The 26,585-nt window shown below is 54.0% G+C and overlaps 1 protein-coding gene across 1 annotated transcript; it reads left to right on the top strand.

Moving 5' to 3' along the window:
- The first annotated feature begins 645 nt into the window (after positions 1 to 645).
- On the top strand, positions 646 to 11,429 carry Fam167a (family with sequence similarity 167, member A). Its single transcript, XM_013024236.1, has 2 exons — positions 646 to 1,040; positions 11,166 to 11,429. Exons 1-2 carry the CDS (start codon positions 660 to 662, stop codon positions 11,427 to 11,429), a joined length of 645 nt encoding a protein of 214 aa, XP_012879690.1. The 5' UTR covers positions 646 to 659.
- Positions 11,430 to 26,585: the final 15,156 nt, after the last annotated feature.

Here is a 26,585-nt window from a genome sequence, read left to right as displayed (position 1 = left end):
AACACTCTCCACAGGCTTGCCCTGAACGGTCAAGGCAACAAGGGGCAGAATGGTTTCATGAATGGCAGCACTGATGGATATTCTTAGCAACTGCTCTGCATCCAGTGACCATCATGAGATTGTTTCCCTTCCAGTGCTAGACTGGAACTTCTCCGAGCCTCAGTTTCCCCTCCTAGGGAGTGGGATGTTGCTGGCCTCGGGCTGGGGCGGGGTCACCACTGACATAATTGTCATTCTTCCTGCAGACTGGCAGCTCCTGCCCCCGCCCAGGGGCACAGCGCCCCATCTGCTTCCCGCCCATCCCTAGTCTGCACGCACCTTCAGGACAGACAGATCGTGGCAGAAGCCACCACCGCTTGTTTGTTCCTGTCTTCTGTGAAGCAGGCCCCCCACAAGGAGTCTGAGCCGAATCATAGACCGTGAGCACCCCAGCAGATCCGGTCCAGAGGACTCTCCCTGAGGCCAACCCTGCAGCCTCCCTCCCTCCCAGCCTCCAAGGCTCAACCTCCAGTGCTGGGCCCCATCCCAGTGATGCCCTCAGGAGTCCCAACCCCAGCTGGATGAGGCCCTACCAGGACTGGGAACCAACCTTGCAACCCTACCAGCCTTCCTCGCCGCCCTCATCAGCTTCCTCACCCGACTGCTGGGCCGGCCTTACGATGTCCGTGCCCCAGATTGAAATAGAAGACGTGGGCGAGGAGGAGGGGTCGGCCGCAGCCCCCCCGGACGACCACCTCCGGAGCCTGAAGGCCCTCACAGAGAAGCTGAGGCTGGAGACCCGCAGGCCCTCCTACCTGGAGTGGCAGGCCAAGCTGGAAGAGCAGACGTGGCCCTTCCCGAGGCCGGCAACCGAGCAGGAGGAGACCAGCCTGGAAGAGGGGGAATGTGAGCCTGGGGAGCCCTTGCTGCCCCCGAGGGAGCCCAGAGAGCACCGCCAGCCTACCAGCATCGGTGGGGGCGATGGGGCGTCAGGGTCCATTGGCAAGCTGGAAGATTTCCAAAGCATCGATGAGGCGTTAGCCTGGCTCAGGAAGGAACTGGTGAGTGTCTCCCTGCCCCCACCCCACCCCAGAACCCTCCAGAAAAGAGAGGAGAGGATGCCGAGTTCTCTCTGCCTTCCTCTGTGGGTCTCCTCTCCCCCATGGATGTGTTCATCCTCTTTAACCACGCCCCCCGACTTACATGTCCGATTGGACAGAGGACATCTCATTTCTCTGTGGTTACATGGGACCTGGGTTGCTCAGCCCCGAATCCCAGACATCCCCCCACCTTGCCCACGCGCCAGCAGTGGCGTTTGCCCGCTCACTGAGGCCTCCTCCCCTGCCTTCTGCCCCGGCTGCTGCTGTGCCTGGGACTGCTGACTTGGGACTGCACTCCTCAAGCTGGGTCTCGGGGGGCCAACTGCAGGAGGGACTCAGTGTAGAGGTTGTAACTGTGCGAGGGACTGCGGTGAGGGTGGAGGCCTAGCCTGGAAAGTTCTGAACTACTCGTTCCAGGCTTCCTGGGGATGCATGACTGCTCACGCCTGAGCCGCAGGCTTTGCCCAGGAGGCTGAGCCTGCCCAGAAATCAAAGCAGGGTGGGGCCTTCCGGGTGCCATGAGTGTGGGCAAAGGTGGAATGAGGCATGTGCAGCACGGAGCTGGACCCCAGCGGCTCTGCCCTTTTCCTGCCCACTGGCACAGCAGATGCCTTCCCATGCAAGCCTCTCTTACATGAATCTCAGCCTAGGGAAAGAGGGGAGGGGCACGGCGCGGGTGCCTTGTCCTGCTCCCTTCCCAGGGGAAAACCATTGGTCCTCCAGCTTGGTGGCTTCTCAGCTGGGCCAAGCTTGTGGCTAAACCTTTGCAATCTCCTACCATCTGAGGCCCACATAACCCCACTGGTCAGGCTGTCCGGCTGTACAAGCAGCAAAGAGCCAGCTGCCTTTCAGAGCTGGTCATAATCTCAGGACAAGGAAGGCAAAGTACTACTGGTGTGTCTGGCAAAATTCTGGAAAACAAATCCCTATGGGAGGCTGCGCTGAAATGCAGTGTGTTGTGGGTAGGAAGGAATGATGCTGTAGCATGCAGGTATCTGATTAGCTGGAAACGCTTCTCAGCACACACATCCCATACTGCATGTGGTTAGTGATAGAGTGCATGTCCAGGCTGTTGGTGTTTGTTGAAGGCCATCGCCTGTGGATTCTTACTCGTGGAGTTGTGTGAGAGATAGATGGACAGCCAGTGCCCAGGACAGATTAAAGGCTGCTCTTCAAATTCCTGAGGCAAACCCGCTTTGATGTGTTTTCATAAGAAGGAACAGAAAATACCCTTTAACCAAGGATACAATTTGTGGGTCTCAGGTTCATTTGAGATTTTGTTGCTTCTGGGAACAGCTATTTACTTTCCAAATAAGTTCGCATTCCTCATAGACCCCCTTTCGGAGCAGGAAATAGGGAAGAAATCATCCTGCAGGCATTAATCGGCGAGGGCTCCCTGGGGTGCTCCCTCGAGTGCTCCCTCGAGTAACCACACTGCCTGTGCCCTACAGGCCAGCTCCTCGCTGGTGCGGGAATGTGGTAGGCCAAGTAGCCCAAGGTACCCCGAGGGCCAGAAGGTGGGCGAGGTGCAGGAGCAGCTTCAGGGCATGTGGAGCGTGGGATCCACAGGGGACAGAGGACATTTGTTGTCAGGGCTGAAGTGGGCAACAGGAATGCTGGCATGGGTCACGGGGCCCCACTCGGAGTAGCGTGCTCCATTCTGCTGCTCCCAAGGGTGGGGAACTCCGGGACACCCAGCAAGCGCTCACCGCGTGCAGGTTCTTCGCTAGCGTTCCTCGCCGCTTCTGGCTGTCCCATGGCAGGGCCATTCTGGGCACCCCACTCTCAGGAAGGGGACACAGACTGGGCGGGGAATGCGATAGGCAGAGACAGTCTTAGCTGCCCCAGCTCTCTCCCTCCAAGGCAGTCCATTTCCTAGATCTGTGAATTCACAGAAACACCAAGGCGCGGCAGTTCACAAAGTACACGGGGTGCAGGCAGAGAGAATGGGGTCGACTGAGATCCCAGCCCTCCTTTCTCTTTGATTCCTACAGCAATCCTATGGGCTTCTTGTGAATGTCTGGGCTTTACAGTTGAGTAAACGGAGGCTCCTAGAGGTCGCGTGGCCTTGTAGGGTGATAGGACTGGAGAGTGGCAGAACCAAGACTCAGATGCGGCCTCTGCCTTTGGGGAGCTGAGACCCGGTGGCAGGGGCCCATCTGCGGGTGCTGAGAGGGCGTGACCTATGAACTCCACCCTACAGACACTCCCACCCCCAAGTCCCTTGTTATAAGGAAGATTCTAGATCCATGGGTCCGGGAATGAGGCCTGATGAGGAACTTCCACCAGGCTCTCAGGGGATACTCTGCGTCATAAATACCACAGTTGGGGTGTCAGAGAATCAAAGCAGCACAGATGGGCCGAGCAAGCAGGGACCACAGAGGGCAGACCCAGAGGTCCCCAGACAAGCTCCAGGCCTGTCCCTGCCATCACTGTCCCACATTGCCTGGGGCTGAGGCGGCCACTCGGCCTGGGCGGAGGAACTCGGGAGATTCCAAAGCCCATGGGCCAGGGACCACAGGCCCCCCAAGTGGTCTCCCCAAAGCAGGCTGGCAGGCAGGCCAGGGACAGTGGCACACAGATCTACCTGGGACAGAAATGAAGCACCAACTCACCGAGGTAGAAACAACTACATTTGAACATGTTCTCCTGTTCTTACACCCCAGTCCAAACAAGGAAATAGACCAAAATGATAATTCAGGGAGTGGTGAGGGGGTTTCCCTAGGCAAAGCCCAACACCCCGCTCAACGGAAGCCCAGATTCCCAGTAAAGGTTAGGCTCTGACCCCCGACTGCCTGGCGGCTGGCAGGAGCAGCTAGTCTAGGCAGAGATGGTTGTTGGCATTCCCCTGCTAGGGGAGGCTGTGCCAGGTCTGGAAGATCATCAGTCATCTTCTGCCTCCCCCAGCAGAGCACTGCCTGACCTCTACAGGTTTACAAAGCAGGGAAAGGGGCCGATGCCCCCCCCCACCTCTTCCCCCTGGCTGTCACCATTAGGCAAAGGGAAGTCACTCCTGACACCCGGGGCACAGGGAATAGCGAATGCTCCGCCATGTACGTCTCTGGGAGGGGCCAGACTCTGGCTCTGAGTGGATTTAGAGCTGGGCCCCGATGGCTGCGGCAGCCTCTGACTCCTCCAGGCTAAGGTCAGACTCACTGCCCGCAGGGCACCCAGGCAGGGTCTGGTGAGGTGCCCATTGTGCCCGGCTGCTGGGCGCAGGATGTCCCGGATACCAGAAGGTCACAGCCTCCAGCTTCCTCCCCTCTGGGCCACCTCAGAACGTGGCCAAGTGGCCGGCGTGGTGCATGACACCTGGGAAGGAGGAGGCGGGCAGGGCCTGACGTGGCGTGTGGGTGCCTGCCACCGCTCTCCAGCTGAGCTTGAGACGCAGAACATCTTCCAACACTCCAGAGTCCCAGGCAGTGGGGTGCAGAAATCCCCCGTGCCAACCTGGTCTGTGAAGTACAGGGACAAGAATGGCTTCTGCTTGGCCTATGGGGGCCGAGCCAAAGACAAAACACCCCGGCCCCTTCATGACACCCACACCCCAGCTTCCCGGGCCCCTTCATGACACCCCAGCTTCCCGGGCCCCTTCCTGGTGAGAATCCCTGGGCGCCAGCCACAGATACATTTTTAGTTGCACACAGGTGTTTGATCCCTGCAGACAGAGCCTTCCAGAAGGTGTTTATACTTGTGAGAAAATGTGGAGAAGATGTCTGACAGGTGGTAATCAGGCAGGGGCTGAGTGCAGGGAAGCCTGGAGACGCAGGGTCTGCTGGCGCCCTGTGCTTGGTGCCAGCCAGCCGGAGACAGCTCCCGGCGAGCCTCTGACGGAGCCTCTCATGCCCAGGCTGCCTACTTGGCAAATGCACGGCTTTGGCAGGTCCAGGCACAGCTCTCTGAGGCCCCAACCCGCCAGCTAATCTGCTGAAGGGCCCGTCAGAGGATGGCCACAGCCGGGTCTGGCAGCTCTGGGGTCTCGCTCTCACACACAGCAGTGCCATGTTGGCTCTTCGCATTGGATGGGAGGACCAAGGCCAGGCAGGTTATAGGCTTGACAGCCAGGCTAAGGGGCCAGCCGGAGGCCGTGTGCAAGGATGAAGCTTCTCCAGGCCAGGGACCCACCTGCCTGGCCCGGGGTCCTCTCCTCCTGTGTTCTAGACGCATCGCCAGTCCAAGCCCGTGCGCAAACCTTCCTGGTTTCAGAATGGGCTGCAGTGTGGTTCCGTGCGATAGAACGCTTATTGAGCAAGTCCAAGCCTCAGCCGGGTTCAACCCCCAGCAGCCTGGGATTTCACTTCTGGTAATATGTGTTCTAATTGCCTATAGTTTCTGATTTTTTTTTTGCCAGTCCTGGGGCTTGAACTCAGGGCCTGGGCACTGTCCCTGAGCCTGACTGTATTCAAAGCTACCCCTCTACCACTTGAACCACAGCGTCACTTCTGGCTTTTTCTGTATGTGGTACTGAGGAGTCGAACTTAGGGCTTTGTGCCTGGTAGGCCAGCACTCTACCACTGAGCCACCTTCCCAGCCCAGTTTCTGAAATGTCTGCAATAAGAAGGTATAACTTATGATCAGGGAAAAAGGACAAAAAGGCAAAGAAAGGAAAGTGCCAGGTTCCTTTCTTTCCTGCCAGCATAATGAGAACACATCTCTCACTCTGTCGTCTACGGGTGAGAACAACGTAGGATCTCCTGGAATAAGATTTAGAAAACCAGGCCTTCCGTTCCCAGCGGTGACCCTGCCCCCAGTTCCCTGCAGGCTCACAAAGGGAGCAAGGAGAGGCCAGAGGACAGCAGCTCAACAGAACAGGGGCTGGAGGCGGCCCTGAGCCCCAGAGGTGGGTGCTGTGTGTAGCCCCCGAGGGAGAGGTGGAGGGGGCAGGCTCTCCCCTCTGAGGAGGGACCTGCAGCCAGGGAGCCCAGGGCACCTGCTGCAAGTGCGAGCCCTCCCTCTTGTCAGTTCGGGCTGTGAGTCTGGTGGCATCGGGCGTTAACCAGCACCCGCCGGTGACTCCTACCCCCAGCCCAGGAACTGGCTATGGTGGAGAGGAGGAGGCAAGCATGAAATGTGTAATTCGATTAGACTTCAGGTCCTACCACATCCTAATGATATTGGCTAGAGGAAGAAATAATTTGCCTAATCCTCTTTGGTTTTATCACCATGAAATGGAGATAATGGAGACTTTCCAGCCAGGTGATGGGAAAGGAAAACGGGGACGCGGTGTGCCCGGACAGCTGCCTGGCTCCTGGGTGGCCATGTCTGCCTGGAGCTGGCACCTTTTGCGCGCTTGCCCCGCCAGGGTGGGTGCGACCAGCACAGTACAGAGGGAGGGTCTGGAGTTAGGAGAGTCGCCCATGGTTAACCAGCAGAGCAGGGATTTGAACTCCCCGGGAAGGGATCACAAAGGCGCGTTCTGCTCTCTCAGTGACTAGAACTTCGGGGTGCCGTTCTCACAGTCTTCTGCATTCTCTTTCCTTTGAGGAGCTCATCTAACTCTCTGCTAGAAGGAGGCTCACTGTTCTGACACACATGCCAGGTCTGGGGGCCCTAAGGTTCAGACCGAAGGCACCTCTCAGCAGACGTCAGTCCTTGGGCTGGATAACCAGCCAGGCATTAGAAAAATTAATGTATGTGCATTTTTATAGGGGGTACAGTAGTATAGTTTGATACAAACATATAACATGTAACAGTCAAATCAGAACACTCAGCATTTCCATCACCTTAGGTAACTATGGCATCTGTGTGGAGAACCTTTAAACTCTTCCCCTTGAGTTATTTTGAAACGTGTAGTAAGTTGTTACCCTGCTGTGATAAAGAATATTATCCATCTTTCCTTTATCTCTTCTCCCCCGCCTCCTCCCCGGCCTCCAGGGACCTCTATTCTACTCTTTTTTTTTTTCCTGTCAGGGTCTTGAACTCATGGTCTGGGCCCTGCACCTGAGCTCTTCTCTTTCACTCAAGGCTAGCGCTCTACCACTTTGAGCCACAATGCCACTCTGTTTCCTGGGATAGTTAATTGGAGAATCGAGTCTCAAGGACTTTCCTTCCCAGGCTGGCTTTGAACCGTGATCCTCAGACCCCAGCTTCCCGAGTAGCTAGGATTACAGGCGTGAGCCACTGGCACCCAGCTGCTCTTACTTCTATGAGATCAACATTTTTTGCTTCCACAAATGTGTGAGCACATGTAGGCACTTCTTGTGCTGTGTCTGGCTTATGTCACTTAATATAACGTACTCATATTCTATCCACATGGCCACATCAGGATTTCACCTTTTTGTGGCTCAATACTTTTCTACTGCTTGTCTATACCACACGTTTTGACTCTTTATCTGTCAGTGGACATCTCAATTGATTCCACAGCTTGGCTATTGTGAATAGTGAAGAATATATACAAGAGTGCAGGTACTTCTTTGCTATATTGCTTTTTATTCCATTTCTCTTAGGGGCTTGCTGGCTCAAATAGTAGTTCTATTTCCAGTTGTTCTCCCTGAGGTCTGCAGTCTGTGACTTCTCCTTTGTCTGTATCGTCCCAGCGTTTTTTACTTCTTGCATCTGATTGCAGCCACTCTAGCTAGGTGAGGGTGGGGTTGCTCTGCACTCCCCGGGGCTTGGTGATGGTGAACGTACTTGCTGGCCATTGTTCTTCTGAGAAGTGTTGGTTCAGGTCCTCACCAGGCCCGAGGCGGCCCACCTCCCCTGCTTCCTTGCAGGTGCACTCCTTCCATGCATCCAGCCCTTGCCCCCCCCCATGGGCAGTCTGAAGCCGTGGGGGAGGGTGACCTGACCCCTCCTGAAGGGTGAGGGGGGGTAAACACCGGCCCATGGCTGGAAGCCAGGACCCCTGGCCACAGGCCTGGGCATCCTTCAGAAAGCAGCACCTCATCTCCCCAAAGACCAGCCCTGAGCGGGACAGGTGGTGTGCTGGCCTAGAACCTTCTAAATTGGAATCATCAAAGGCCTTACCACAGGAGCAGAGCCTTTGCCGTTCAGGTCATCCCACCTTGGCTGTGGGAGCTTCCTGCGCTGCCCTTCTCCTCCCGCCCCCGCCCCACCCACCCCACCGGGGAGCCCAGACAGAAGAGGGCCCCAGCCCCATCCTTCCTGTACCCCAAGCCATCCAGTGGACAGAAGCCAACAAACCCTTCCTGCCACCCACAGCCCAGACCCTCAGGGAGGAGCCTGCTATGGCACAAGCTCCCCAGCCCAGATTAACTCACATCCTGGGGTTGGTTTCTGTGGATCTTGGGGAGTTCTGTTTACACGTTCCCCAGAACCTCCCATTTCCACTGGGCAGCACACAGTAACCCTGAGCCACCTCCCCCTCCCTCGCCACCACAGCTCTCCATCACAGGCCAAATGTGAGTCACTAATGCAGCTCTCGATCACAGGCCAAACGAGAGTCACTAACGCTGTAAGGCTGTCTGTCCCGGCTTCCACACAGAGATCCTGACTAGAACAATAAAGCTAACCTTTCCGGGAAACTCAACCCTGAGATGGGTTACGAAGAAGATACACCTCAAGAGCCGGGCCTTGCAGCCCCGTGTGGATGTGTGGGAATGCAGCAGGGTCTACTCCTTTGCATGCACTGAGAAAAATGGAGAAAATGACCCGGGTCTCCTACCCAGTCTCTCTATAGCCCCTGGAGATTTGGCTGGGCCTCTCAGTGGTGACAGCGTGGGTACAATCCCAGAACGAAGGCAGCAAACGACCCGTCACCTGGGGCTCTGTCTTGCCCCATCTGTGTTAGACAATACGTGATAGCTGGACCCTTCCCCCAGCTCCCTTTCTCTCCCCCCTCCGCCCCCCCCCCGCCCCCGCTGTCCATGAATCCAATCATGCTAGCTAGCTTGCACCTGTGGCATCACCAAGCATTTTTCTTCCTGTGGATGGCTCCTGACACTTAGAAGAATGTCTTCAAGGGTCCTGCATGCTGTGGCATGTGCTCGAGTCTCTTTGTGAAGGACGATTGATGTCCTGGTGTAGGTGGATCGAATTCTGTTTGTCTGTTCAGCAGTCAGGCGCACTTTGAATTGCTTCTGTCTTTGAGCTGCTGTGAGGGACGTAGCTGTGAGTGGGGGAAGGGAGCGTCTGTTGGAGCAGTCTTTGCCTTCCCTTGAATTTGCTGGCCTTGATGAATCGGCTTCCTTTATTGGAGACCCCGCCCCGCCCCCCTGCTGTTCCAATAGGCTCTGCAGGCTTCGTTTGCTAGTTCTCCACACCTTACAGTTCCCAGACCTGGGAGACAGGGCTCGGCCTCTCCTCCCTACCCTCGAGGCTCCAGGGCTAGAGGACTGACCGGGACCACACTCTCTGTGGTCTTGCTAGTCTCTGCATCTCTCCGGGGACCATCCTCCCGCCCACCTCCCCACAGAGCCCCACTGGCCCACCCCCTCTGCCGCCTCACCTGGCCAGGTGGGCTTGGAAGTCAGGAAATCTCCCTCCTCCTCCTCCTCCCCCAGCACAGCCCTGTAATTATGGGGTTGCATGATGTAAATCTTGCCTTAGGGTTGCCTACCTGAAGAAACAGGCCAGCTCTCAAGAAATGCTCTTAGCTCCTGCAAAGAGACCTGCGTCTCTTGGCCTCCATTTCCTTTACCCTGGTAGGACGCACCTCTGCCCGTAGCACACCCACCTCTTCTGACCTGCGGCCTCTTGCCCCCTCGCTCCCAATCCACAACCCTGACTCCTGCGCCTGTGTCCCCAGCGGGATGCCAGGCGCCTGGGGAGGCGGGGTGCGAACCCCATGTCCTACTTGGGGCCTTGGCCAGGTGATGATGGCAATAAACCCGCACCTGAAAGCTGATAGATTCTAGGGCTGGGCATCTCAGGCTCTCCAGGGCAGGCCTGAGCCTGGAGGTCCTGGCAGGGCGGAAAGAAGGGCCTGGGTGCGCTCGAGCCAGCTACCTGTCTCCTTCCCGCCATGGGGCTCACATCCACCATAGTTTCTCACAGAGGTGTCTATGGTCTCTGGGGCCCAGGCTGCCCCTGGAATGAAGGAGCTTCCTGCTCGGGCCCACGTGGAGCTCCACTGCCCCCAATCCAGGCTGGTTTGTCCAGAGCAGTCCCTGAACGGAAGGGAGCACCCGTGGGAAGAGCCGGGGAACCAGTACGTAGAAACTGTCCCCCGGGCTTGCTGCCTGGCAGTGTCCCCGCAGAGCTGGAGAAGCACTGAAAGGCAGAGACGGAACCCGGAAGTGCTTACCGCTGGGCACCGATTTTCCTGCCCAGCCACTCACTGTATTCCAGAGCCGAAGGGGAAGCGATGCAAACATCTGCATTCATTCCCATAGCTACCAACAGAGTCCCGCTGGAATCCCCGGGCTTGTCTCCAGATACCAGGTGGACTCTGTAGCTGAATGTGGGACACACACACACACACACACACACACACACACACTACCAAGCAATCATCACCCGCAAGTGCAAGCAGAGTGGATGGGGAGAGGGCATCAGAGGGTCTGGGTGGGAGCCGCTGGTGGCCTGTCCCGGGCCCGCGCTGGGTGAGGCCGGGTGAGGCCCGGGCTCCTCTCTCTCCACACACCGGCTCAGCTACACTGTGACCTGGGCAGTGTGTGGACGCCCTCCCGTGCCCACCCTGCGGGTGCCCCGGGGGTGCCGGGTGGGCCCCACTTCATGTAGATGGCTCTGGAACTGCCTGTGGAGGCCCTGTGAGGAGTTAGTGCCTCCCGCCACGTGCCCTCCTTCCTGCCCTGGACCCACGCTCCCGAGGGGGCTGTGTGACTCCCATCTCTCTTTATACTGTATACTTTCTTCATACTTCTTTAAACGCTCCCCCCGCTGATCTCTACACCAGGGGGACGAACGGTGAGTCACTTGGAGCCGGGACAGACAGACACGGACCTCTTCCGGAATGGAAGCCTGGGACGGAGTTATGTTGGGCAGGCACACCCTCATTGAGCCCCAGAGTGTCTGACTTTTCACCCCCGCACTTGGGAGTCCCTGTGTTCCCAGAAGGACTATCTCGTGACCCTGACATCCGTGAGGAACCCTGTGCAGGGCCTCTGCTTGTCGGGGCCCTGGGCTCCGTTGATGCTGACCGGCACCTCTGCCCCGCCCCTGCAGGCAGAGATGCGGCTGCAGGACCAGCAGCTGGCCAGGCAGCTCATGCGCCTGCGTGGAGACATCAACAAGCTGAAGATCGAGCAGACGTGCCGCCAGCACCGGCGCATGCTCAACGACGCCACCTGCGAGCTGGAGGAGCGGGACGAGCTGTCGGACCTCTTCTGCGACTCCCCGCTGGCCTCCTCCTTCAGCCTCTCCACGCCGCTCAAGCTCATCGGGGTCACCAAGATGAACATCAACTCCCGGAGGTTCTCCCTCTGCTGAGCAGCCCCTGGACGGGCGGGAGGGCCGGTGGGGGCTGGAAGCTGAGGCCCAGTGGCCCAGTGGGTCTCCCCAAGGCCGGGCTCACCCCAAGACCCGGTGGAAGAGGGGCCTACGGGGCACGGCTGCCAGGCCCCAGGTCTCCCTGAGCAGCTCTTGGTCAGTACCCAGAAAGTGTGCAGAAACTACCTGAGACTCAGGACCCTGCAGGGTCCTCCCTGGGCCTCCCCTTGGTGACCCCCATTCCCACACCCTGGAATCCCTGGTGCTATGAACTGGGACCCAAAAGAGCCCCCACCCCCAGGACAGCTTTCTGTTCTTACAGGTGGCTCCCTCCGGGGACCTGGGGACATGAGGTGTGTTCGATATGCCACCTCCCGAGCTGCCAGCACCCTCCGAGTTCTGGGTCGAATCCCCCCAGCGGGTGACCTGGCAATCGTAACAAGAGCCCCCCCCCCCAGGACAGGAAAACAAAAGGGACAGCAAGGTGGTTCCCCCATCAGCCACCTGCAATGCTGGGGAAAAGTCGGGCTCCTCTCCAACTTCCGCCTTGGCACTCCAAGGCTGCATAAACAGTCTCTAACACATGCCAGGGTCGTGATGGGTATGTATGGGCATCCCTTGGGTTAATCGGGCTCGGATACCATGTTGCCGCCCCTGGCCCCATGCTCCGCTCACAACCAACACAGGGACCCTCCCCTGCCACTGCCACGTTCAACCCCAGGGAAGCACCCGAGAGGCCGGCGGAACACTCGTGTCCCATCCTGAGTTCCCTGGGCTGGGGCAGGACAGACCTCCTGGTGGGGTCTGATGGGAACATCTGCATCATTTTATCTCCCTTTCCAAAGAGATCCCCCGGGGGCCCAGAGTTCCCACCCGAGCCTCCCGAGACTGTGCCTGGCCTAAGCAACTCATTGCAGTTGAGCAAGACTGTTCCTAATGACTGCTTCCCTGTTCGTGTCTGTCTCCTTCATGTCAGCCTGCTGAGTAGGTCAAGACAGTTCTTTGACGTGGCAAATGTAAGCGGCGCAGCTGCAGCGCTGCTGGCAGGGCAGTTTCCCGCTCCGATCCGCTCGTGGCGTGCGATCACCCTGACACTGCAAGTGTCTTAGGCCTTTGAGGGCATCTAGTGGAGCCCTTTTGTTAGTCACAGTGATGCCTGGGAAAGGAGTGATGTCCCTTGGGTCACACAGCCCTTCAATGACTAGAATATTGAGACGGGAGCTCATTATGAGTAATGCCTGTGCAGAACCCAATGAACCTGAACCCCAAAGCCAGTCCTGATGCGTTGCCAAACCCACAAGTTGCCAGTCTGCACCCTCTCCCCCCACTCAGCCCCTGCCGGGTCCCCCCCCCACCCGCTTGCCATTCAGAGTATTTGGGGGAAAGGACAGTAATGGTGGGCAGAGGCCCTCCTGTACGCCGTCCAGGTCCACTGGCTGCTCTCCAGACCCACGCTTTTCCTCCCACATCATCCCCACAGGCCGTGTCCACACATGCCACAGCTCACAGGAGCTGGGGGAGATCTGAGAGTGGGAAGAGGCAAGTAGATAAAGAATGTGGCCCCTTCCTTGTGAATCCAAAGCTTCTGCCAGCATTTGTCGTCAGCCCTAAAGTCCGAGGTTGCATCCTCGAGGTCTGTCCTTAGAGGCCAGCACAACACTGCCAAGTCCCAGGGGGCCTTCCTTTCCTGCCCCCTCCCCCTGGCAGGCCTGGAGCCTGGGGTCATCCTCTAGCTGACACACAAACACATGGACACACATACACACACACACACACACACACACACACAGAGGACATATTCTGTATGCTGAAGAAATACCCAAATTGGCTTTGCTTTTCAAAGTTGGTCGTTAGAACATGACCGTTTTGGCTTGGAAGAATGGAGCCGTTGGGTCAGGTGTGCTGGCGGTGCTGACCCATGCAGCTGGGCAGTCTGAGGCTCAGTTAACCATGTTTTCCCCCTGCCTTCATTCTCCTGAAGGAAGCAAAGACCCAGGCACGTTTGGAATAGGTTAGAGATGCCCCAGCTGTTTTGTGCAGTTCTTCCCCAGCTGTGGTTTTGTTGTTGTTGTTGTTGTTGTTGTTAATTAGGAAGGGTGGGGGCAGCGCTGTTTTCTCTGTGCGGTCCGATGTCTGTTAGCCCTCTACTTTCCAGAGTGAGCACAACCAACCAGTTCAGTTTTGTGACGTTCCTGCTTTGGGTGGCTCAGCAGCAAAGTTGGCCACACCTCCTCTGCCTTCTCTGTGGCTTTCTACGAGTATACAACACCGTGGGTGGTGTCGCTCACTAGCCGTCTCTGTGCCCTCTGTGCCCTGGGATGTAATCCGCCCGGACTCCACTGTGCTGCCACATGCGGTCCTGCCCCCTGCCTTCGTAGGCTCCTGGCAATCAGAAGCCTGGCCAGGCTCGACTGCCACCTGGCCTTGCCCAGGACCTACCCCAGAGCAATACCAAGTGCTATTACATCCTCAATGGACAGTTGGCAATTTTATTTTTATGATTATTTGTTTCTACATTACTGTTAGAAAAGTGAAATAAAAATATTTCAAAGAAAGTTATCTTTGGATGAGACATTGGCTTTCTCCTATTTGTTCCTGTTACAGCATATACAGGGCCAGGCCCCTTAAAGGATGGATGAATGAATACATGGGTGGATGGATGGATGGATGGATGGGTGGGTGGATGGATAGATGGGTGGGTGAATGGAAGGATGGATGGGTGGGTGTATGGGTGGTTAGATGAGTGGATGAGTGGATGGTTAGATGGGTGGGTGGATGGATGAGTGGATAGTTGAGTGGATGGTTAGATGGGTGGATGGATGGATGAGTGGATGGTTGAGTGGATGAGTGGATGGATAAATGGATGGATGGATGGATGGCTGGATGAGTGGATGGATGGGTGAATGGATAGATGGGTGGATGGATGGGCGGGTGGATGGATAAGCAGAAGCATGCATTCAGGCATGGATGCATGGAGGAGTGCCTGGGTGAAAGGAAGGGTGTATACCTTCGGGATGGATACGTGGAATGGATGGATACAGGGATGGATGCATGGAATAGATACAGGGATGGATGCATACAGGGATACATAAATGGACGGATGAAGAGATGAATGGATGAATTAAGCAATCATATGAAGGTGGGAAGCCACAGAATACGATCCAGAGTCATCCTTTCTTCGAGGAGGGCTGCCCAGGGCCAGTGACCGTTGCCACTGTGGGCACGTGGTATGAACTCACCTCATCCTCACCATTTGACCAAAGCCAGAGCAAAGCAAACCCATCCTTCCTCTCCTACAGCTGCCTCCCCCAGCGCCGGGGGGGGGAGGGGGGAGCTCCCGGCAAATGCACACTGCAGGGAGGGAGAGGCTGGCCATGGGGCTTTGGAACAGGCCTGGGGACCTGTTCCTAATGTGCACTCTAGGCAGCACCATGGGGCCCAAAGACACTCCAGCAGAATGGCTGAAGATAGCCACGAACTGGCCCTGGCCCAGTGACTTCCCGGCACACTGCCTCAGAGGTCCAGGCTGGGCACAAACCCATTTTGTGGAAGGGACACCTGACTACAAACTGCAGCTTTCTAGCAGTACCCTGGATGGGACATGGATTGCCATGTTCTCTCCTCGAGAAGCACATGACACTACAGGCGGGGGCCGGAGGGGGGGCAGTGAAGTGGGCCGGGGCAGGAGGCAGCACATGGAAATCCAACACCATGTGGCTCACACGGGGTTCACAGGACAGCGCTATCCAGTCAGACCTATTGCGGTAAAGAAATCCTAAAGCGCCCCCTGCCGGAGAACAAAGGAGCTATCTACATGTGTGTTTTCTCAATCAATTTAGCAAACCCAGTAGATTTGCTTCCCCCCTCCCCTGACGCCCCACCCACCCACCTTTTCCTTCTGGTGCTGTAATTGCCACCTCTTGGCATATTTTCTCTGGAATACCTAAAAGTTTATACACTAAAACACCCAGCTGTGACAATTCAACTAAACTGGCAAATACGTTTTGACTGGAAGGGAACACAGAGATGAGGATGGAAGGCTGGGGTTGGATAGATAGCAGCCAGACCTGAGCCCTGGGGAAACGAGATGCAGGGTGAGATCACAAGGTCTCTTAAGAGAAAAAAAAGTCAACTTCCCACCTCACAGGGAAGTGTGAGCTCTGTGGACTGGACTCCAGACAGGACCCTCAGCAAGCACTCAAACCCCAAAGGCAAAGGCTGCTGTGTTCACCCCAGAGGCCGCCCTCTCCTGCCTCCTGACGCCATGTGCAACTGGAACCGAAACTGCTTTTGCTGCCACGGATGAACTATACGCGGGACAGGAGCCTGGCGTCTCTGCCTCTGCTTTGTGTTTGCCGTTCTAAGCTGTTCTCTCCATAGTCACTAGGCTAGAACTTGGGTTCTGGGGAAAACAGGACCGAGAAGAGGGCATAAAGAGGACAGGGGATGAATCTGCTCTACGAGAGAACAGGGCCTTGCAGGGCAGACTGTACCCAAATGAGCCCAATTACCTACAACCTCCCGGAGCCCACGGGACCATCTCATGGGATCTGGATTGCTCCCTCAGGTGAGGGCTGATGGCACCTCCAGAGCCCAGAACCAGAGCTGAGAGGCCGCACCTGTCACGGGACCTCGGCACGCCTTTGTTCCCCTCTACTTACACCTAACACCTGCTCTGTGTCCTGAAGATGGCAGATGAGCAGAAGGGCCATCTTCTCCTTTCTCCGGCACATTTTGTTCCTAATAAACGTTCCTATTGCTTTTACTGTTTTTGAACCTTGCTGCCTTCTGGTGTGGACCGCATGGACTGGCTGCCGGCTTTGTGCGGAAGGTTTCATTCACGCGTCTGAGCTGCAGTTCACATTCAATCCCTGCTGGGGGCCAACACTTTACAAAGAAAAGAAAATGGTCATTATCTCCCTGAAACCAGGGCGATCGATTTTTAAATCTATGGCTTACCCAGGTGCTTGCTTTCCTTCTGATTTTTCAAAGCTGTTCCTTCTAATCAAGGCAGACATTTCTCCCATTATGAGGGGAGCGATGAGAAGCTTTTCATCTTTCCATCATTTGGTTTCAAGTAGAAGAACTCAGAGGCATCTACAGGTATGTACACGCATGAGCGCACGCGCACACACACACATGCGCACACACACACGCACGCACACACACACACACACGCATGCACAGCTCCAAGCTAGGTGTGAGGCCCGGCTGCAGGACATAGGATGGCTCTCTCCACGGTCCCCAGGCATTTTGATTTGCCTCTTCCCTCTTCTTGGCTTCATGTCTGTCTCAGCCTTTCTCCCAAGATTCCGAAACACAAAGTTTCCATCCACAAAAGTTCGTGGAAGTTTTCTCTAGTTAAATGTGTCTCCATTCTTCTCATCACATGGTCTTGCATTGGGTTTCCACCTTTAGCAGAAGAGAACTTTCTAACCCCTCCCCGCCCCCCCCATCTCCAGATGGTTTTCCTCCTTGCAAACAGCCTGAACAGCTGCACTGTGGTTACCTCTGGTAGCTCACCCGACACATCTCACCCCAGCAAGCCCAGTCCACGCGGGAGGTCACTAGCAGAGTTCATACCCCTTTGACACAAAGTACTTCGAAAAGAAGAGCTGAGCTCCCTCTGTCATTAATGTCCTTCAGCCCAGGCCCCTTTTGTGCAGTTGCTTTTCTCTGAAATCAACCTTCTTTGGGTAGCAGATTTTGCATAAACAGTTTTTGCTGGCTCCTCGGTCACTTGCAAGGCTTTGCTAAGGCAGTGCTGCCACGTAAATCATTGGTTAAAGGACCTGTGCGACCTTTCTCTTGTTAAAGGACCTGTGCAACCTTTCTCTTGTTAAAGGACCTGTGGGACCTTTCTCTTGTTAAAGGACCTGTGCGACCTTTCTCTTGTTAGTGTGCTGTTTGTTTATAGAGGTGGCAACTGTGAACTTTGTGACCAGAAGGGAAGGCAATACCTTTCTTCTCCTCCAGTTCCTACTTTAATCAGCTCCAGGTCCTAGGGAGGTCCTGGAGATTTCAAGAGTTGGAGAAACTGGGCAGGAAAGGTCTCTCATTCTCGGTCCGTCTTCACTCCTTTCTGCCTTGGTGCAGTTCTGGGGGAAGCTTCTCGTATGTTCTTGTTTTCCCAGTGGAACACGTCTGGAAAGGAGAGGGCTTCTTTCTTCCATTGTCCCACTACCAGCTTCGTGTACGTGACCATCTGAAAAGAAAACTGAAGCAAAAAACACTAATGGCATGGCTCAAGTGGAAGAACATTTACCCAGGACCCTGAGTTCAATCCCAGTACCACTAGAAAAAAATATGGAGTCTGTAAAGGCCCTTCTCCTCTCTGAAACTCAGGTTTTTCGTGTATACAATAAGCCTTCTAAGCTGGGCGCTGGTGGTTCACACCTGTAATCCCAGCTACTGAGGAGGTTAAGATCTCAGGATTGCAGTTCAAAGCCAGCTCGGGCAGAAAAGTCCAAGACTCTTATCTCCAATAAACTACTCAGAAAAAGCTGGAAGTGGCACTGTGCAAAAGAAGTTCAGGGACAGTGCCCAGGCTCTGAATTCAGAAGAAAAAGCCTTCTAATAGTCTACAAAGACCTTTAAGATATTGTTAAGTAAAAAGTAATTTAAAAGGCGGTACATTTATACCCCCCAAATAGAAGCAGGTTCTGAAAGAGATGCTTCACACACACACATTCATTGCAGCAGTATTCACAACAGAGGACTGATAAGCAAAGCAAAATGGATTCTATAGTGCTATAGAACACGATGCAACCTTAAAAATGAAGAGCATTTGGCATGCTACAACATGGGTGGACCTTCAGGGCATAATGCAGAGTGAAATAGAGCAGTTACCAAGAAACAGATACTATGTAATTCCACTCAGAGGAGGAGCCAATCACGAAGACAGAAAGTAGAATGGGGACTGCTGACTGAGGAATACAGAATTATCAGTGGGCGTGGTGTTTCCATTTTGCAAGATGAAAAGGGTTCTGCTGGGTGGGTGGAGGCAACGTTCCGCACGCTGAGGGTGCACTGGAGATGCACAGCTGATAAATTCTATATATGAGGTGGGAGGGAGCAACACACAGAGGAATAGACGGTTGCTTTTGTGTTAAAGAAAGGGGGTGTGGATGTGACTAGTATTTGATTTGCGCCCATAAGGGAGGACGCATAAAAACCTGATACTGAAGTTTACCTAAGGAGGGTGTGGGAAGTGGCCAGGTAGAAGGTGAAGGGACATGGCATTTGCCACCACCTCCTCCACTCACAGTTGTACTTCGATACAGAAGTACAGGTCTCAGAAATTCTCAGCTGTCTATGGAAAAGCAGCCATGCCCCCTTTCAAGTAGTCCCCACAACGTTGTCTTTCTGATGGGATTTGCTTTTGGCTGTCTTTCTCACTTGAAACAGCCAGAAGGGCAAGGACCATCCAGCCAGGCCTTTCCCCAGAAGAGCAGTGAGTGGCTGCCTGCTCCTTCTTTCTTTCCCACTTCCTCTTCCTTCCAACTTCCTTCCTCTGTGCCCTTGTCTCCTGGGGGATCCAGCCTCCGAGGGCTCTGACCTGCCCAACTTCCTCTTGTCTAACAGGAAGCGTCGAAGGTTGACCCTGGACCCCTCCTGGCACTATTGCGGGGGGGGGGGGGAGGGAGGTGGGGCAATGTATGAGAAGCCACAGGATGATGGCCCTATATAAATGCTCAGGTTCTCTCCCCTCCCATCCCTACTCAGGAGAGCCAGGTCAGGCATTTACCCCTACGCTCCCCAGGCCTGGTCCTCCAGCCTCCCTGCTCCACGTCCAAGGCCTGTCCTATAGATGCAGCATCCTGTCCTCAGGTGCATGGGGCTTGAGTCCGTACTCTGCTGTTGACTGGCTGTAGCCCTGGATAAGCTAGTTAAGCTAGTGGCCCCGCCTCTGCCTCCATGTCCTCATGCCCAAAATATGAACAAGTCCCACCTCCCGGGATGAGCACAAAGATGGACATGCACCAGGCATGTGCTCTGTCTTCTCCAAGGGAAGGGATCCGCTCAGCCCCCTGCTTCTGGGCATGTGCGAGTTTCTTCCCCTGAGCTCATTGGTAGCAGGCTGTGTTTTATAATGCACCAGGATGGGTTCCAGGACAGCCACAGATACCAGAAAAGCTGTGGATGCTCACATGATGTGCATGAAAAACAGACACGTACTTTAGGTCACATCTCAGTGTGACCTAAAGCAGCCTGGGCTGCCGGGTACGATGGTTGCTCTGTAACAGTTGTGTTGCGGTTGCTACGCTGTGTCCTCAGGGAACATGATGGCTCAGATGCAGGGTCTTCCTGCCAGAGTCTCTGATCCCCAGTACAATCTGAGGACAGGACCGTGAATGGGAGGATCTGTATTCATCAAGCTGTATGCTTTTGTCTATAAGGTTCAGGTATCTGTGAAGTGCATACGTGCATGCACCTTCTGTGTGGATGCGTGCATGTATTACACAGCTGCAAAACAGCTAGCCACAGAAAGGATCAGACACTGAGCAAACGCTCACATCCCCCCTGCAACTACCAGTTCTGCACTTTCATTCGGCCCGGTCTCCCCAGCCAAGCTCCTCATGTGGTGCCTTGGAAATGGATGCCTCCATTCCCACCCCCCTCCCTGCAACCCCGGGGAGATGGGCCAGTGCCTTTGCTGAGAATGCACTGACAGCTTCCAGCCCCAAACCCTTCCCTCCCTCCAGCTCCCGAGGGCCTGGCATCGCCTCTGCCACCCATGCACCAGGGTGTTCTCTGGGGACAATTCCAGGTGCCAGGTACTATACATGATAAGAAGCAGTGTCACCTGGCCTTGTATCAGAATCACCTGGAACTTCCTAAAAATAGCCACTCCTCAGTCCACCCCGGAGAATTAGCCAAGAAGGAACTGCAGCAGGAGAATTCTCAGGTGCCAGCACCTGCCGAGTGCCAGGCGCTTCCCAGACCTCGGCTCCAGTCCTGTGAGAGGGGACCGAGCGTGTTCTTGTTTTTCAGGGCAGGGGCTCTGAGGGGCTGGGAAACCCTCGGGGGGCTCCTCATTGGGAGTGGTCGAGTCAAAGTCTGCAGCCAGGTCTGTGCGGCTGCAGCAGCCACACTTCCCAACTCCGTGCTTCCTCCAGGTGGAGAAAATAGTGCTGCCAACCTGAAGAGCCGGCAGACAGAACCCGAAGAATGGAGATGCTCGAGAGGTGGGGATCTGAGCATTGTGGCCCAAACCAGCCCAGGTAGACACATCAGAGAGACTCTTATCTCCAATTAACCAGCAAACAAGTAGAAGTGGACCATTTGCTGGTGCACAGATGCTGCTGTCCCCGAGGAAATAAGCCCATGGTGGACGCTCTCAGCCTGTCCTCCACATCTAAGCTGGCCCCTGCAGTCCCGGCCTCCAGGGTCAGGGCTGAGTATCTGCTGTGTTCTGCTCAAGCACATCGTAGGTATAGTCAACCGAAGCAGCAGGACTTGACTGTGTTCCCGCCCGGTGTCCCCATACCTCAGGACCTCAGGAACTGAGCCAGGGGGTGGGGTGGCCAGGAGGGGGCGGCTCCCTCTCCTCATCTTCTGACATTCACATCACAGTGAGAGAAGCCAGGGCCCTCTTCAGATGGCTGTTTCTAAGTATAATTTTGTCATAAATCACTCCAAAGTTAACTTGCCCATCCAGTCAGATGGGCTTCCAGAAGGTTCTCCACAACCTCTCCATGACCCCAGTCTCACATGGAGGGAGGTTGTCCCTTCTTGGGGTGTTATGTGGTAGAAGACCACGCAACTCCACATTATAAGGTTTCTCTTGAGCTCTGTGTCCACAGAACTGAAGGTCACGCAGCCCCGACGGGTAAGCAGGGGCCTGTCAAGATGAAGGCCAAACACAGCTGCTCTGCAGGTGCTCCTGCAGGTGCTCCTGCGGCTTTGGCCCATCCCCCGCGCAGGGGCTGTGCCGCAGGCCCTGGCTCTGTTGATCTGGCGAGCGGGAGGCTGCTATCAGCTCTCAAGGGCAGGGCCCAGGTCACGGGCAGGGCACCGGGCACCGATGTGCCAGGCAGAGCCGCACTGCTCTGGCACAGACCCAGCTGGACTTGCTTTCCTCTGCACAAGCTCGGCGGGGCTATCAAGGGCTATCCAGTCCATTTCCGTATCCCGGAGGAGGCAGGGTGGAAGAGTATGCCTCACGTTTGAGGTGACTGTGGTACACCCCAAGCCCCATGGATCGTCTTTTGAATGTGCGCTTGGTTAAGGACGGCGGCGGGAATGAGCCCTTTGGAGAATACACTCACATGTCCCATCATACCTGCTATGCTTTTATTCTTCTATTCCACGTACCGCTATTGTGTGCCAACCGATGCCAAGGACCAGGAAAGCTTACAGAGAATCTTGTTGACCGAGACCCAGAGATCAAGCCTCAGCAACAATTAATTCATTAGCTAATTAGTTAATTGAGTTTTAAGGGTCTTGCGGTCACTTAGGCAATGCGTGGTCGGGCCGAGGCAGGCACTGCTGTAGACTTCCTGTGGCTAGAGTGTAATGGGCTAGGGATACTCCAGCCGTTCACATCGAGACTACCCCCGATCTTTCCTGGCTGGCTGTGGTCTACTCACGGGCCCTCTTCTGTGTAAGGATCAAGGCTCCCCAGAGCCTCTCCCAGCCTGGACTTAAGGGAAGCTGCGGGACCCATGGCATGATTCTCTTTCAAGACAAGTCCCCAACACTTGGCAAAGACACCACTGACTCAGTCGTCCAAGGAAAGCTCTTTGTCGCAGGCCACTTCTCTTGGGCAAAGAGTAGAGCACCAGCAGGCTCTGCTTCATCTCCAGGCCTAGATTCTAAGGATAGAGTTTTAGGACTGTAGGTAGGAATTTCCCCTTTCCCTGTGGCTCTTACTTCAGTGCCCCCGCCGCTGCACCCCAGCCCTTCATCTCCTGCTCCACCTCCTGTCCCAGAACCACCGAGAGACCAGCACCCCGGGACCCACCTTTACCTCCATTTTGCCTCCTTGCCGCCCCGGTTTGCACGGGGCTGGCTGGCTGCCCGGGGTGGGAGCAGCCTCTCCAGCTCTCTCAAAGGTCCTGGAACTGGCAGCCCAGGTGGGCTGTTCCCAAGCAGGCGAGGTGGAGAGGAGATTGGGACCTTGCCAAAGGTAAGCACGCACACAAGCTAGCAACTGGACGGACTTGTTTCCAGAGAACACAGCCTGGAGGAGGGCAGACTCCCTGTCCCCAAGGTGGGCAGGACAGACCACATCCAGCGTCCGCAGGGCCTTGCCTGGGCAGGGCTGGCAATGCCTCCCAGAAACCACTGTGGGTTCCCTGTCATTTGAAATAACGCATAAATGCAACCACACAGCCTGCCACCTTCTAGAGCTGGGCTTCTGGCATCCAGCATTTCTACACCCAGGTCCCCTGCTCCCTCATCAGAGATCGGGACTTGAACTCATTATCTGCTGCTTTACACTCACTGGTATCTCCATTCGTACCACCTGAACCACGCCTCTAAGCCCACATACAGGCTTTTGTACATGCTAATTTGTTCCTCTTTTGCCACATAGATAAATGAATGAACTGTGGTATGTCTAGCAATATGTTATTACACAAAAGAAATAGGTTATCAAACGATGAGACGACACAGAGGCAAGTTAGATGTGAAAGGGACCAGCGGTGCTGGTACTGTGTGATTCTCACGACACCACGTTCCGGACAAGGGGAAGCTGAGGAGACAGTGAAAAGATCAGTGGATCAGAGAAAGGATGTATATGAGGAGCACTGAGGACGGGGATGGGGGGGGGGGAGCAGGGGAGACATTCTGTGTGGCACTGTAATGGCAGATGTCGTTTGCTTGTGAAAATCCACAGTAAGCCTGATGTAAACTGGGTTTGGGGTGATGATGTAACAATGTAGGTTCACTGCTTTTAACAAACATACTATTTTTGTGGGTGGTGTTGAGGGTATGGAGGTGTGGTGTGTGTGTGCGCGCGCGTGAGTGCATGCATGTACACGTGTGTGCTTGCACGTGCATGCACCCTGGACTTAAAACTGCTTTGAAAAATATAGTTGTTCTAGGTACATAGCTATCATCCGAGGCAGGAGGATGGTAAGCGGAGGACCTCCAGGGCTATGCCAGCGTGGGTCACACAGCAACAGCCTGTCTCAAAACACACAACGAAACGAGCTGAGTGGAAACACGGGGCTGGAGGTGCAGCGCAGGGGTGGGGTGCTGCCAGTATCCACAGGCCTTAGCTTCATTCTCCAGTGGGGGAAAACATGTTTTTAAAAAGCTAGTGACATCTTTTACCCACTCACAAACTGGCTCAGCGGAAAACGCTGAGAGCACCACACGTGGGCAAGGCCATAGAGCGTGCGTGGCTTGCGGGACGCGCTCAAGCTGGCTTGGGCTGCTTCCTGGAATACACTAGGGAGGCCAGGTCTGCACCATAGACCACCGTAGACCACAGTTCCAGACCATGAGCCAATGGCAGCGCAAACGTGCTCTCCAGGAGACCTGGGAGAGGAGGTCAAGAATGCCCCATGTAGGAACAGTCTAACTGGCAATCAGACTTACCAAGGATTCTAGGAGGTTTTGGTTGCGCATACACTAGATTCCATCACAGGAGAAGCAAGCAGACTGTGGCTTCTCACACTGCAGGGAGGGGCTCCCGAGGGTTCCATCCTGAACTTAAAGAAGCCACGTGGCAGCCAAAGGAATCTGGAACCTTCTCTTTATGTAATTCCAAAACAGTGACACTGACAGAACAGCAACAGAGGTGAGGATGACGGTGACCTTTGGAGCAAGTGACCAAGAGGCCCCTGACCTTCAAAGTACGCTGTATTTTGATGGTACAAGTGTCTGCCTAGATGCGTGAATGAGAACACGCAAGATTTATAAACTGAGTTATACTTTGATTAAACAAAAATTAAAAAGTCAAGCTGGTGGTGCACACCTATAATCCCATCACTAAGACAAGAGGATCGTGAGTTCAAAGCCAGCCTAGGCTACCCAGTGAGTCCTGAGCTAGCCTGAGCTACACAGTGAGACCCTCTCTTAAAAGAAATGTTCAAGAATATTGAGATTGAGTACAATTACATTTATCCTCATTAGAGTCTCTGGCTCACAGACAAAGAAAGAAAATCAAGATTGTAATGTTCATGTACCTTTTAATAACAGGGAGGAAAGTAACAAGCCAATGTCTGCAGTTTTCTGTTGGACAGGAAAGGTCTAAGTGCAAGGTTGAAGCCACAGCTTTGTGCGGTGGCAGTATCATAGCCAGGGAGGTTTATCTGAGATGCAATTATTGCTAAAGGGATCCTTCACATCTGCTATGAAAAAATAAGAGCAAAACAGAAAGTTATTGAAGTACTGAAATATAAAATAAGGTTGGCCACTGGTGGCTCATGCCTATAATCCTAGTTATTTAGAAGCTCTGAGACCTGGAGGATTACAGTTCAAAGCCAGCCTAGGCATAAAATTTTGTAATACTTTTGTCTCCAATGAACCAGCAAAATGCCAGACTGGAAGCATGGCTCAAGTAGTAGAGTGCCAGTGGTAATCAAGCCAAGCAAGAATGGCCAACTCCGTAAGTTCAAGACTCCATACTGATACAAGCAAGAATGGCTAAGTCTGTAAATTCAAGCCTCCGTACTGATACACATAGATAAAAGTAATGCAAAATGAGGAACAATGTTCGTGGCAGGGAAGATTCTTTCCAGGGCAGTGTGGATCGTCATTAGTGAACAGAAATGTTGAAGTTTCCATAAGAAGAATATGGGAACTAGACAGGACCAGAATCCAGTATTAACAGGGATAGCTTTGGAAATCTTTAACAGAAAGATTCTTTAAAGTACTTCCTTTCTCTCTCCTGGGAGTCCCATCTGTTTTAAATATCAATGAATATGTCGGCACAGTTGTTCATTTCTAGAAGTTAGTAAACATGGCAAAATGAGTTCCAAAGCAGATGGCAGACAGTTAGCAAATGTTTGGTCTTTTTCTTCCCTAACAACAATACACCATCACAAGAACATGAACAATTTCCAAACTGTTGCAACACAATGTTTCACCCATTTCACAGTATGGGAACCCAGATTTTAACCATTATCCATTTCTTGGCAGGACAATCAAATAATTTTACCTTCATAAAGAAGTGCTGAATGGTTTGAAGGAAAATTCCTTTTCTAAGTTAAAGTGTGGTGACAATAATTTTTTTGAGAAGTGAAAGGAAATAGAAATATTAATTGACCTTCCATCATATTTTACTAAGGGAGGCCAGAAAATGATCACTTCAGTCTTACAGGCCGAAGCTGCCAAAGAAAAAAGATGGCGGCACATAGGAATGGTCCTTGCCTAAGTCGGTGGTGACTTCATGAGACTTTGTTATTATCTGTCATCATTGATACTTGATTACAGATTTCCCCCACCCCTAAGAAACACAATTTTTAATCTTCTAATTGGAAAAGGCAAGTATGGGTATATTTCATATTCCCTGATGACGCTCACAGCTTTGGGGGATGGAAGATACTTCAGTGTGGAGCCACGCTTAGTGTTCTTAATTGTTTAAAATCTTACACCTTTTCCTTCCACAGAACTCTTCAGATCATTTCTAGATTAACTCCTTCCTGTAGACCAGGTGCTGTGGCCACAACCTGTAATCCTAGGTACTTTGGAGGCAGGAGATGGGGGGACCATGGTTCAAGGTCAACGAAGGCATAAAAGTTTTCTCACTGCCATTTTCCTGTGACATGGAAGGCACAATTAGGAGCCTCCTAGTCCAAGGTGCAAATTGAGACTCTGCTTCCAAAGTAGCTAAGACACGAACACGGTTCAAATGGCTTTGTACCAGCTCATCTCAGTCATCTGCAGAGGCTGAGAGGTTCATTGCTGAGGGTTCCCTTGATTCAGGATTCAAGGAAGCCATGGAAAACAAATTCCTCTGAAGGTGCCGGAAACAGGGGCATTCAAGGAACTGGACAGAAATTCTAGAAGACCAGAGCTAAGGGACCAAAATCACCCCAGTAGTTGCTTCTGCAGTTCTCACGGAAGAAAGCATTAACTTCTGATTCCTTCAAGATAACTGAGACTTAAGCAAATTTATGAACTTTTTTTTTTTTGGGGGGGTCCGGTCATGGGGCCTGAACTCTGGGCCTGGGCGCTGTCCCTCAGCTCTTCAGCTCAAGG

This window comes from Dipodomys ordii, unplaced genomic scaffold (genome assembly GCF_000151885.1).
Source record: "Dipodomys ordii isolate 6190 unplaced genomic scaffold, Dord_2.0 Scaffold74, whole genome shotgun sequence".
NCBI lineage: Eukaryota > Metazoa > Chordata > Mammalia > Rodentia > Heteromyidae > Dipodomys > Dipodomys ordii.
The sequence above is the reverse complement of the archived record's forward strand: the minus strand, read 5'-3'. Positions and strand labels throughout refer to the sequence as shown.